Raw genomic sequence first — 13680 nt, 5'->3', positions numbered from 1 at the left:
ACAAAAATGCTCCCAGGATCACAACCGGCTCTACACAAGCACAAAGAGGAGAGCAAAGCTGGGGAGAGGGGAGGAGAAAACAAACAGGACCAGTTCTGTAATAAACCTCTTTTCAAAGCACACTCGTCCAAGATAACCACTGAAATACCTGAAGTCCTCTGGAAGCACTGGATTTGGTAAATTCAGTAACGTGAAAGTGTTTCTGCTCCCTCTGAGTGAGCATCACGACAAGGAAGAAGAGCAGAACAGCAACAACCACGGAGAAATCCCAACATCAGCACAGCAATCAATCCCAACCGGACAATCTTATCTGCAGCTGCCCATCAGGAACAGTAAAATCCATGGATTTGGAGGAAACAGTCTCAGAGTAACTTTCTGAATGTTTCAGTGTGTTTTTTCTCCCCTGCATATCACAAGGATTTTCCAACTTCAAATATCCAACTAAGCAAATCTACTCGTGCTCCTTCTAGCTCAGGAGAATTTTTCAGGGGGCAACACAAAGCAGAAAACCAAATGAAATGTTCCAGCTCCCCTCCCAAGCTAAGCCCTCCACTATGGAGAAATCTCTGTGAAACAGATCAGCCAAACCAGACACTTCATTTCAGCAAGGAATTATGTTTCAAATTACCGGAGTATCAAATTAGCACAGCCTTTCAGTGTGAGGGAAGGGAAAGCCCTGAGCAGTTCACTGGGACTTAAGGAAGTTCCCATGAAAACTCAACAGGTTTAATGAAACAGAGGTCAGAAACCACCTTCCAGAGCTGAGCCACAGGTGCTGTCACATGGTTTGTGTGACAAGGGACTCACTGCATGCCTTCCACCCCAGCAGAGACAGCACATGCAATTATTTGGAGCACATTAACACAGGCACATCAGAAATCATGGAACGGTTTGGGTTGGAAGATCCCAAATCCCAGTTCATTCCACCCCTGCCACAGGCAGGGACACCTTGCACTGTCCCAGGCTGCTCCAAGCCCCATCCAACCTGGCCTTGGGCACTTTCAGGGAGGGGGCAAAACCACTGTCCTAAATCACTTAGACCAGATTTCACTTTGGAAGAACAAACACCAGGGCTGCCTTTGCTTCCAGGACCTTTTCAGAGGATCCTGCCACAACTTCCAGGCAAGCTGTGGCCGTGGTGCCTGCCAGCAGCAGCCAGCACTGTCAGCCATGCTCAATCCAGCTGCTCCCAGGGCAGAAGCAGCCAGGCTGGAGGAGCTGTGCTCCCAGGGCAGCACCAGAATCACCACTGCCCCTGCTCCAAGCCCGGCTCCCAGTGAAGAACTCGCACGGTCACGCTGCCAAAAGGCAACACTGAGCAGAAAGCCCAGGCCCAGCCCTGTTGTGCTCACTATTCTTCACCAACTCCATGTGAAAAATTCCCCACATTCAACAAGACCATCCCTGCAGAGTTCTATTGTGTCCAATTATTAATTAAACATGCTCTGAGAGAAAGCAAATGCCTAAAATCATTTGCTTCTACTAAGCAACTCCCACACTACCCAAGTGCAATTCAGACGGTCTAAATATATCCACTGACTGCAATTCCAGAGGGACCACCACCACAGCACTCTCCCTTCACTCCAGTTCAAGCATGAGCCACAGGAGACCCCAGCTAAGAAAACCCAGCCAATTTTCCTCAAAACCTGCTCAGTGTTGATAACCTGTCCCAGCTGAATACCCCGAGTGTCTCTTCACCCCCTTCCAGGAGCAGCAGAGGCTGTTTGGGTTTGTGAGGAGATCTGTGCAACCTTTCATAACCAGGGCAGATCCAACCCAGGCCATTCCTCACCTGGAACCATCCTGTGCCCTCCCTACGTGATTTCCTGATCCCTATCCACATTTTTTGCTGGATAAACAGCACACAAACACTCCAGTGCAGACGGGGTAATGCTCTGCCCAACATGAATCAGGCATCAGACAGCCTAAACCTGTTCACTCAAATATTAAAATTACTGAGGACCCTGACACTCGACCTCATCTTGCTGCTTGTTGTGGATAAAAAGAGAAACATTTGCAGTTAAGTGTCTGCTATGGAATTTTGGTGGGTGATTAAGGAGCTGTGAACAGCCGGGATTTTGCTCAGGAGATCTGAGAGACCAAGTCAGGAAATCAAAAGTCTGATTCCAGCACCACTTCAGTGTCTGCAGGGACAAAGAAGACCTTGCAACACAAGTTTTTTTGTGTGTGGATGGTGAAGCTTTGATACCTAAATTTGTGAAATTACAGGGGCATCTTTAATTACTTTATTTTATATAGAAACATGGCCCTACACACCTTCCAGAGGAGAAGGGGAGAATGCAGCAGGAAAAGATATGCAAAACACAGACACAGCATTTTCCTGCTGCTCACAACAAGGGGACACCACTAAGAAAGAGTTTCTCTCCTCCCTTCCTTGGGAGAAACTTTTCCTTAAGCTATCCCTGCTAAAGCCACTCTCAGCTCGATCCCCAGAGCCACCAGGAGGAAAAGTGACCAGGAGGAGCAGCACCATGAAACCCACTGAAACTGAGGGTGCTGCAGCCCAGCTGTGACTCACAACACTCCTGGCTGATAGCACCACCATGAAATGCCATCATTTGGTAAAAGCCACTGCAGTGTTATCACCAACAGACACACATCTGTCTACACACGTAACAAAAAGAATCCGGGATCCAACAATTAAAATCCTTCTACCTTTAATTACGACCTCCCAAGCTCCAGGCAGACATTAACCTATATTAGCCTATAATTATTTTTTTTCTGACTTCCCATTATCTTTTAGCTACTGACTTTCCTAACCAGTCTTCAAGGCTGGGCCCTCACTGAGCCATCTTTGAAAGTCTGAAATGAAAAGTGCAGTAATACAAGTGCATCCATAAGAAACAGAGAGTCAGGAGACATCCCTAATGACTCCCTACCTCCCTGCATGTCCCAGCACTTCCTTCCACTTCTATTCTTGCAGGCCAAATTCAATTCTACCCCAGCTAAAGCCAAACTGAATTAAATCATTTTGCATACTAAGATTAGTCCTTGCTCCAAGGAATTTATAATTTAAGAAGCAGATGTGGAGGTGGCCAAGAAGTCAAAAGGAATGGCAGTATTAGGATTACACACAGTTTGCATTCTGCTTCCCAGGAGTCAAACCCTGAGGCAAGGAGAGAACCATGGAAAAAGAGGGCTGGAGCACCAAACTCTGATAAAAGTGCCCATCAACCACTGGAGCAGCCTGTATCAAACGAGACAGAGAACAGGGTGAGTGCCCCACCTCAGAGCTGACTTGGAAGAAATTAGACACAAAGATTGGTTTAGAGATGAGCACTGAATGCAAAAACATTGGAACTAGGGCTGTACCACATTTATCACAGTGTAAAAGCCAGCAGGAAGCAAAACAGATAAAAACCCCGACGTTAATTCTGGTCTGGTGGGTGTTTCCTGAGCCCCAGCTCACACAGCTCCCAGGGGAAACTGAGAGAGCATCACACAGAGTCATCTCTGTGAGCTCCATCCTGCAGGTGTCACCTGGCCACACAACCTCCTCACCACTGTCCTGCTGCCAGACAACACAGGAACCGGATTGGAACAGTTCATTTAAACTAGCGTAAGTTAATGAGCTTTCCTTTCATTAAGTGGTTTATTTATTAGGATAATTTCATTCCAGAAGTTACAGAAGAAAATCAAGCTCAGCAACACTTCTGCTGACAACAGGGCAAGCCTCTGGAACACGCAGGATTCTTTTGTCTGAGTGAAAGCTTAAGTCTTTCCATTATTAAATAAATAAAAGCTCAAATACCAGAAGAGTTTTTAATGACTGTGAGACACAAGTACCCTGTCCCCACCCTCCTTATCTCCAGTGAGTTTGGAGAGTTTGTTGTCTTTGCTTTCAGGGATTTGCAGTGAAAGGAGGATGAAAGTGTGAGCTGGAGGAAAAGAGGATTGAGATTTTCTGACATCATTTTAATTCATGAAGTCATCGTGCCCCAAAATGCCCAAACAACAGCAGGCCCTGCCCAGGCACCTCCACCCCAAGGCTCCGTGGCTGCTTTGATTTGAAAAACCTACAAGTTCACAGGAAGAAATTCCTGCTTGTTATTTCTTTCACAACTTAAAACATTAAGATCTCTGGTACTGACGGCTCTTGAAGCAAGTTTTACAGTTAGTGACTGAAAACTTGGATAATAAACAGAAAAATTTCACCTGTTACAATGCAGTTATTTCTTGTGGAGTGATACCTCAATACACTTCTCCATAAGGGAGTAACAACAATATTTTTCTAGCTCCTTAGCTCCCATTGCAGTATTTTATGTGATTTTTCTCCCAGAACAAATTAACAGGGCACTTGGGTTTATTTCTTTGTTGATGTACACACTGCCTTTGGTGAGGCTGCAAAATTCCCTGCAATGTTTGCTTTCAAATGGTCTGGTTGGCAACACATCTCCTGGGGAGGCACAGCAGAGGAGCAAGGGCTTGGCCGCTTTGATTCCACAAACTGGAGGCAGGAGATGTTCATAAAGGTTGCAAAAGCTTTGTGTCTGCTGCCCTGGCAATATTTGTGGGGATCATTCTGCTTTAAAATGTGCTTACACTTGGGTTCTGCTGCCTCGGAGAGGAAGCACTCGTGTGTCTTTGATGAGTGAGCTACAGGTCACAGACAGAGTGGAGTGAGTCAGCCACTCGTTTAACTGCAGCACGAGTGACAATGCAACTGCTGAAAAGACTTCTAGTAAACACCACTAGCACACAGCCTGGCCCACCACCCCTCTAGAGACTCTGAGTGGCTCTAAGAAGTTCCTATAACCACTGGTTGGTGACACTCTTAAGGCTGCTCTTCTCAGTTCAGCTACACACACCATCACCACCTTCCCCTCTACATGGCAACCATAAAAACCCAACCCCAAAGCAAAGAAACCCAGTCAAACATACCACCAGCAACCTCCACTCCTGTGTTTTCCAATATTGGGAATGGTGAAAGCCCAACCTACATGCATTGGCAGTTTTGTAATACCATTACATAAGAATTATTTAACTACAGCAACAGATTTGAAAAGCAGCAGCAGCAGCAGTCACGGCTATGCCGGTTCACACATCAGAAAAAAAAAATCAATAAAGGGAGTGATGGATTTTGTAAACATGCATTTAACTGTCACAGGGAGTGGATTGGGATTTGGGATTTCAACACCCTCAAGAGCAGAAACCTCTCAGCTCAGAGCTACCAGAGCACTGCCACCCTCAAAAGAGAAAACAAACAGCACCACTGTTGCCAGTCCAACTCCACCAAGAACCAGCTCCAACTTTAGGAGAGCACCATGAAAATCATCTGGGAGTGGTTTTCTACCTGGTGCTCTGCGTGGATGTTGTCCCCGGTGGGCCAGCGGTGTTTGCTGTTGTTGTAGCCGCCGCCGCCGCTGCCGCCTCCCCCGAGCTGCTCCCCGTGCTGCCTCTGGAAGAAATAATCCACCATGGCGTCGTCCTGGGAGCGCCCCGCCACTCCTATGGATCCCGGCACGGGGCTGGAGTGTGTCCCTGCTGCGAGGGCCTGGTTGGCAGCTGGCTGTGGCTGAGCCTGCGAGCCTGTGCCAGATGTCAGTACCACAGGCATGGTGGGGTTGGCTGTGTCTTGGGCGTGCTGCTTCAGGTGGGGGCTGAACGAGTCCTGCCACAGAACTGCTTTTCTCTTCAAAACGCACGCTACGCTCATTCCACCAACACCTGCGGGGGGACACGGGGGAAAGAGAGAGGAAACACACATGAAATCCTCCCAGCTGCGGCTCCGAGGGTTAAATAACATAAATAATCTTGTGACTGGCAGGGCAACATCGCTGGGGCAAACGTGACTCCTTCAACACCCGCTGTGAACCCAGCAGCTAAACCAGCACTGAAAACGCACAGGAATGCCCCGTTCTGTGCTGCAGGGGGTGAGCAGGACACACAGAATGCCCAGGAAGCACCAGCAGAATGGCAGCTTCTGTGAGGGACAACACACTGACTGGAAAACTGCTGGGTGGGGAAAGACCCCAAAAAACCTATGGAAGGCAGTGAGAGCAGAACCTGCTGTGTTCATTTACACCAGGCCTGGTCCCCCACCCATATCAACACTCGAGGCCCTCTGCATCCCACTGCATCCCAAAGTATTCCCTCAGTCATGCAAAGCAGCAAAGCAACAGTTTGGTTCGTTGGTTTTTCTTTTTTTTTTTTCCCAAAGCAAACTTCAAATCCCGGATTTCTGCTCGTACAGTTCATGGAGCCCCAAACACAGTGTGCACTCTCGCTGTGCTCAGGAGGCAGTAAAACCCACGGACGTGCTTTTTGGAATTCCCTGGAGAAAGGGCAGCAAACCTGGAATCTGGGCAGAACTTTCCAGAGCAGGCACAGCCAGCACTGCTGGTCCCACTGCCGATGGCGCTGGGGGAAAACTGGACAACTCTGACACATTTCCAGTACCCAGAGCACAGAACACCCCAATAAAACACCCCAACCAATGGAACTGGGGAAAACTGGACAACTCTGACACATTTCCAGTACCCAGAGCACAGAACACCCCAATAAAACACCCCAACCAATGGAACTGGGGAAAACTGGACAACTCTGACACATTTCCAGTACCCAGAGCACAGAACACCCCAATAAAACACCCCAACCAATGGAACTGGGGAAAACTGGACAACTCTGACACATTTCCAGTACCCAGAGCACAGAACACCCCAGTAAAACACCCTGTATGTTTTGCATACATCCAAATGATCTGTGAGCAGGAGGAAAACCTGTAGATTAAGCTGACAGCAACTCACTAACTTCCTATTCCCCAAATAGTTTGGTAACATTCCAGCAGCACAAAACCACAGAGGTTTGTTTGTTATTTTAAGGCAGGACTATCAGAGCAATAAAGACACTACAGGTGTGAACAGCAAAGTGTTTTCTCCCCGTTATGTAATGCTCACACAACAAGCCAAATTCATTTTTAAAGGCATGGGACAGTCTGAATTGATCTCTATGAAAAAGATCAATAGTTTCTGGTTTGAGGTACCTAAACGCAGCCCCACAGAGAGTTCTGAGCATGAAACTGGGGGGTGGAGCCCTGAGAAGTTCTTGGCAGAGCAGCCCCAGGATGTTTCACTGCTGTACCTTAATGGCTGCAGAGCCTGGCCCTGCTCCTGCCAGCAGCTCGCAGGGCCTGAAAGGCGGCTCTGTTCCCTCCCTGCTCCTCGTAGTAGCCCTGAACAACACTCCACTACTACAAACAACTTCCAAGAACAATTCACTCACGGTGGGGAGACCAAAATACAAAATCCCAGCCCTACCTCTGATCAAACTTGCCTAGGTTTGCCCCACGAGTCAGGCGTGGGGTTAATATCCAGAGGAAAATGACTCTAAAACCTGCAGAGATCAGGCTGCTTTAATTGCACCTCCAACGTAACTTGGTGCTGCACACACACAGCCCCCAGGGCCACCCTGCAGGGCTTTTTATACACTCACAACTCAGGCACCAGGGACATCCAACCCGACTCACTCCTCCAGCTTTCAGAGTCTGGAAATCACCACCTTCCCCACATACTTAAAAAACCACTGACAACACGATATGACTAAATCTTGACTGATTTTAGGACTACAATTCAGTTTAATGGCATTTTCTTCTTAATTTCCCTTTAGCAAACAATATTAAAATCCTTCAGTAACATCACATGAAGTACTCAAGCTCCTCTAGGCAAAAAGAACAAAAAAAAAATTAACGGTAAGAAATTCATTTATCATCAAACTGAGGTGTGTATTAACTGCAGCAATGAAATCTGAGCGGCCCCTTGAACGGAAGTTACAAGTTATCTCAGGGCAGACCATAAAAAAAAAAAAAACCAAAAACAAACAAAGGAAGATACTATGAATCCCCACCAAAAAAAAAAAAAAAAAAAAAAAATCAGTATCTAGAGATTGTGACAAGCCCATTTCCACTGAGAAACAAGGTACAAAGTTGCACTGCTACAGCCTTTGCTCCTTCAAAAGGCACAAACACTAATTAATTTCTGGGTTAATAAAAGCGTTATCGTAAAAATCAGGAGGGTCCAGAAAACCTCCGGCAATAAGGAGAGGCTGCTCCCAGCCGCTTCCTCTTCGGGCTGCTCCAAACACGAGCGGAAAACTTGGCAAAGGCGACATTTTGAAAGGGAGCGAAGGAGAAGGGAGCATTGTGGGTAGTTCAAGTTTAGTTCCGAGCCGTGTTTTTATGGGAATGCCGCGTTCGAGGCAGCGGGACAGCTGAATCCTGTCATTCAAAGCTCCCGGAGCCCCGCGCAGTCACCTACACAGGCACTGGCAGAACCCCGCAGCTGCTCACGGCCCCCAGAGCCTCTTTCATTCCCCAACTCTTCCCAAAAACACAGGATCAACTTTTTCCCAGGTGAAAGCGTTCGCCGGGCAGAACCCCGGCTTGGCGAACAAAGGCTTCCACGCCGCTACACCGCGCTCAGGGCTTCTGCTTCACCGCGGATAAAAACACGGCGTGGGAATGCACTGCTCCGTGTTGTCACCGCAGGTAGGCTACTTCAGAATTTGGGACATTCCACAAACAACAAAAAACTTCGGAGGAATCTCCCCACGGGTGGAGACAACACACGGAGTAAAAAAAAAAGGAGCTTTAATCCATACAGAGCCCGGCTCCACAGGCAGATCCTCACGGCTCTGATTCCGTATTCCCCTCGAAATCACAGATCATTACAAAATTAACACAATGTAAAACGCCCATTTTAAAAAAGTTCAACCCCAAAGCAGAGCAATTTTGCTTGGATGGGTTTTTGTTGGGTTGGTTGGTTTTTGAAGTTCCACTGGAAATGAAAGCAGAGCCATTGTTTGAGAGCTGTGTGGCCTAGCAGAACTTTTAACGTTATCCCTGTGTTTTCCTGAAAACCCGGGGAGACGCGGCCACTGAATTCCCGACCCATCGGATTCCCAAAACCGGCATTAAAATCCAAGAGGACCCCTTACCCCACCTCCATCCCTCTTAATAATAAAGGAAATGCCTTACTCATGATCTGTCTAATAAAATCACTGCTCCGAACAAAGTTATTAAACATTGACCAAAGCAAACAACAACAACAACAACAAAAATCAGAGCATTTCTCAGGTTGGGGCGAGAGACTCTTAAAATTCCAAGTTTGCAGCTCACAAGGGCCGAGGCCGTTGTTATGTGAGCTCGAGATAAAAACAAGGGGAAAAAAAAAACCCACACAAACACAAAACCCCCAGGGTCACCCAGCACATCCAAAAGGATTGTCTGCTTTTTCCGTCCCTCCCGCTGCCGGCCCCGACCCTCTCCTCGTCCAGGGACCCCCAGAGGCGCCGAACGCCCCCCAACACCGGGGAAAGGAGCCCAGCCACCCCCCGGAGCCCCCGGGCCAACAAAGCGGGGCCTCGGCGGCGCGGCGGAGCCCCCCGGGAGAACGGGGAGCCCCCGCGATGAAACCCGCCCAGGACACGGGGGACAGCCTCCCCAGGACAACGGGGAGCCCCCAGCCGCCGGGCCCGCGGAAAGGCGGCTGCGGGCCGGGGTGGGCCCGCGCCCCACCAACAATAACCCCCGGCCCCGTTACCGGAGCGGCCGCGGGGCCGCGCTCGGGGCCCGGGGCTCCCCCCGCGCCCCCTCCCCGCTAACAATGGGCCCAGGCCGCAGCCCCGACACGGAGCCGGGCGGGAGCGCCGGCGCAGCGCCCCCGCCGCCGCTCGCCTTCGGGGCGGCCCGGGGCCTCTCCTCCCGCGCCCCCCGCCAATATGTGCCCACGGGCGGGTCCGCGGGGGTCCGCGGCGCGGCGGGGCCGGCCCCGGGCCGGTACTCACGGGCGGAGCGCTCGGATGCAGACGGATGCCGGGCCCCCCCCGGCCGCTCGCCGCTGCCTCTCCCCGGCCTCTCACTCCGACAACATGGCGGCGCGGCGGGGCCGCGGCCGCGCTGCACCACGGGAAGGCGAGGCCGCTCCTGCGCCGCCGGGACGGGGCGGGAGGGACCGGGATGGGATGGACCGGGATAGACCGGGATGGGACAGAATGGGATAGACCGGGACGGGATGGGATAGACCGGATGGGACGGGATAGACGGGGATGAGATGGGATAGATCGGGATGGGATAGACCGGGATCGGACGAGACGGGGTGGGATGGACCTGGAAGGGACGGGACGGGACCGGGATGGGACGGGACGAGACGGGACAGAGCGGATCGGGGCGTGCCCGGGCTGTGTCCCGACCCTGCCGCACTGGCCGGGCCGGGGGCGCGGGCACAGCCCCGTTCAGCCCCGCGCTGCCGCCGGCAGCCCTCGCTGGGCTGGCGGGGATGTGGCTGAGCGCCCCCAGCCCGGGCACCCCGATCCTCCCCTAGTCCGGGCATCCTGAACGCTCTGCACCCCGCTGCCTGGACACCCCACGGCCCCTCAGCCGGAGCCCCCCAGCCGTGGCACTGCCGGCTCGTGCACACCGAGCCCCTCCAAGCCGGGACCCCCTGAGCCCCCCAGGCCGGGCACCGAGCCCCCAACAGCGGGGATCCCCCTCCTGTCCCAAAACCGCCCCGAGGGCACCGAGCGCCGGCTGCGGGGCGACACCTCCTCACCTTCCCCCAAGAGCCACGCACAATTTGGGGGTGTCTCTGCCTTCGTGCCGCCCCCTGCCCACGCCCCCCGCCCGGCGAGCCGGGGCTGCGGGGGAACTACAGCCCCCGGCGTGCGGCGCTGGGCGCCGAGCCCGGGCAGGGCAGGGCGGCGGCGCTGGACGCCGGGAGCGGTAGTTCTGCCCCGCTCCTCCATGTTAAAGGGGCAGCTGCGGGGGTCTTTGTGCCCTGCTGCCCCGCGGGGCTGCGCTGCCCGTGCCCTTTGCGGCACGATCCGCTGGATCCCCTCCTGGGGTGTTTTCTCTCCGTCTCGGCGAGGCTCGCAGGGAAACACGAGGGAAGTGCCGGCGTTGAGGAGAGCTCGGGACATGCCCTCACTTGCACGGAGAGAGAAGCGGCGGCTCTTTCCAAGGGCTCCGGCCGGCCATGGGGCACGGAGCCTGCCGCACGGACGGCTCCCCGCAGCCGCCGCTCTTGGGGGTTATGAGGGTACAAGAAGTCGCTTCAAGCCCGGGTTCTCAGTCATTAAAACACGTGCGAGGCTGGATCCAGCCGTGCCTTGCGTCCATTTTCTGCTCCGTGGGCTGCCGGGGTGATTGATGGGTGTTTCCACCGCCTCGCTGCCTCTTCCAGCGTGCGCTCCTTTGTGGGGCAGCAGGACCTCACCCCGACCCCCAAACCCTGGGGAAACGCGGCTTGGAGGGTTTGGTGCTGGGTGCCCCAGGCCGGGCGTGACAGGGGACGGTCAAGATAAACAGCAAAGGTTTTCCCTGCTGAGGGCGGGTTTGGGGCCGAGCCTTGTGCAGACCCCCAGAGGTGCCTTCGGCCAGCAGCAACCTGCCCTGTGTGAGCCGGCCCAGCCCTGCTGGGATAAACTCGGCTCCGCTGTGACACTGGGCATGGACCCATGAGTGGCTGAGAGGTGGACACAGCTCTTCTGGGTCATTCCTGTGGCTCCTGTGCCTTGAACTCCCTGCAGAGGAGAAAGGGCTGGAAAGTCCTGTGACTCTCCCGAGGCCTGTGAGGAGCAGTGAAGGAGCTGGAAAGGGGCTGAGCCTGGAGAAAAGGAGGCTCAGGGGGGACCTGGTGGCTCTGCACAGGTCCCTGACAGGAGGGGACAGCCAGGCCGAGGTCAGGCTCTGCTCCCAGAGGACAACACGAGGGGAAATAGACTCAGGTTGTGCCAAGGGAGGTTTGAGTTGGATATCAGGAAAAGTTTGGATACCAGGCATTGGTGCATGGTGAAGCCACGAACCCTGAAAATGTTCAAAAAAAGTGTGAATGTGGCATTTGAGGACGTGGCTTAGTGATGGACGGGTTAGTTTACGGGTTTAGTGCGGGGTTAATGGTTGCACTGGATGATCTTAGAGGTCTTGTCCAACCTAAGTAATTCCATAATTCTGCGGGGGCCCGTGAAGTGTCCCCAAAATGCCACCGGTGTGGGCAAGGCCAGCCTCTGGCTATGCTGGAAATGTGAATGGTGGAACTGTGTCATCTGGGCACTGAACCAACCAAATCTGTCTGCACACCCTTCTGCTGTGGTCCCACCCACCTCCTGGCACCCTGGGCTGACACAAGGCACCAGCCGTGGCTCCTGGGTGACAAAGATTTGGGCTGCAAAGCCTGGGAGGTCAGGAGTTCTTTCCTGCACCATGTCCTCACTGCGGACAGAGGGCTGGGGTGTCCCTGGCCACTTCTTCTGGCCACTTTTGGGGTGCTGTACCTGTGAGCTGCCACCCTCAGCACCGCTCCTGGCTGTCCCTGAGCTGTCCTGCTGGCGGTGGTCTGAGGTCCCCAAGCAGTGCTGCCCCTGTGCTGTGAGGCAGAGATAAGAGCTGTGCCAGGTGGGCCCAGCACACACCCAGGCCACTTGCTGACACTGGGAACGTGCTTTCTGTTAATTATGCCTGGGATAATTACAGTTATGCCGGTGTAATGAGAGGGGGAGGGACGGAGTCCTGCTGGGGATGAAGTGTGAGAGGTTCAAAGCCTCATTTGCCAGTGAATTTTGCTGGATTTAGGGAGAAGTGGAGTGTGGGGACACAGAGTTCTGTGGCCGTGAGGCTGAGGGGGAGTTTGGGTCTCATCTGGAGCATTTCCATCCCTCCCACCGCCTCTCCTGCCTCCCACCGCTGCCGTCCTCTCTTCTGCCTCAGACCTCGCCCAAGCTCCCAGCTTGTTGCCATCCATGGAAAAGTCTCCCACTGGGAGAACATGCTGCTCCAAAAACTTCAGAGCCAGAGTGAGAGGAACAGACAGTGAAATAACTTCCACCTCCACAGGAAAAACCTTCTGGGGGTGGAAATGTCCTTCTAATCTTCCTTGCACCATTGGCCACCAAGAGCTGCCCCAGCTGCCTGGCCCTGGCTGACCCCATACCAGTCCTGACAGAAGTTATCCTGGGATACATCTTCATCTGCAAAGGGAAAAAGGGACCTCCAGGAGGTGACTGATGTCCTCCCACCTCCAAACGACTCCCTGGAAGGGCCTTTCTCCCTCTGTTCCTTCACAGAAAGGGAAAAAAATCCATGGGGCTCTTCACTGAGCATCAGAATTCCACGTCCCGACCAAATGCCCAAATGCAGACCCTCCCTCCCTGCTCTGCACAGACGCTGCTCCTGGTGGCACAACGCCCAACACCACAGAATCTTCCCTTTGAAGGAGTCTAGGAGCAAACAAACCCAGCTCTGCTGCCATGATTCATCCTCCTGGGAGCAGAGCTTCCCACAGCTCCACAAGGGAGACACCTGCACGGGACAGGGGGTTCACCTGGGAAAAAAAAAAAAAAAACAACAGATTGGGGGACTCCTAAAAGTGGCTGCAGTGCTGCCCCAGGGAGGCCTGGCTGTCCCCAGGCTTTTATTTCAATGACAATTTGATGCCTGCAATTAAAAGCTAAATTGGAGGAAAAAAGATCTCCCTCTGTGTAGGGCACCAACATTTCCTTGGCCACCAGAAAAAAAAAAAAAATCCACTGACTGACTCAATTTTTCCCAAACCAAGCCAAAAACTGCTGAGGTCTTTATGCAGAATATTTTCAGAGTGTGCTGGCTTGACCGAAAACTCCTTGAAGAGCCAAATGCATCATTGATTTGCATCACTGGGGCAGCGTTTCGTC

General features: G+C 52.7%; 1 protein-coding gene across 10 annotated transcripts in view; it reads right to left on the bottom strand.

The window, feature by feature from the left end:
• Positions 1-9927, bottom strand: part of PUM1 (pumilio RNA binding family member 1) — a 129746-nt gene extending 119819 nt beyond the window's left edge. For 7 of the 10 annotated variants that reach the window (XM_066335015.1, XM_066335017.1, XM_066335018.1 and 4 more), the window contains exons 1-2: positions 9802-9927; positions 5315-5688 (exon numbers count right to left, since the gene is read on the bottom strand). In XM_066335015.1, coding sequence (XP_066191112.1) covers positions 5315-5677 — 363 coding nt within the window. In that variant the 5' untranslated portion in view covers positions 5678-5688; positions 9802-9927. The remainder of the gene's footprint in view (positions 1-5314; positions 5689-9801) is intronic. The other 3 variants (XM_066335022.1, XM_066335023.1, XM_066335021.1) reach the window with 2 other exon arrangements.
• Between the last annotated feature and the right edge of the window lie 3753 nt (positions 9928-13680).

This window comes from Sylvia atricapilla, chromosome 24, assembly GCF_009819655.1.
Source record: "Sylvia atricapilla isolate bSylAtr1 chromosome 24, bSylAtr1.pri, whole genome shotgun sequence".
Taxonomy (NCBI): Eukaryota; Metazoa; Chordata; class Aves; order Passeriformes; family Sylviidae; genus Sylvia; species Sylvia atricapilla.
Note: the sequence above shows the minus strand (reverse complement) of the source record. Positions and strands in the feature narration are given on the sequence as shown.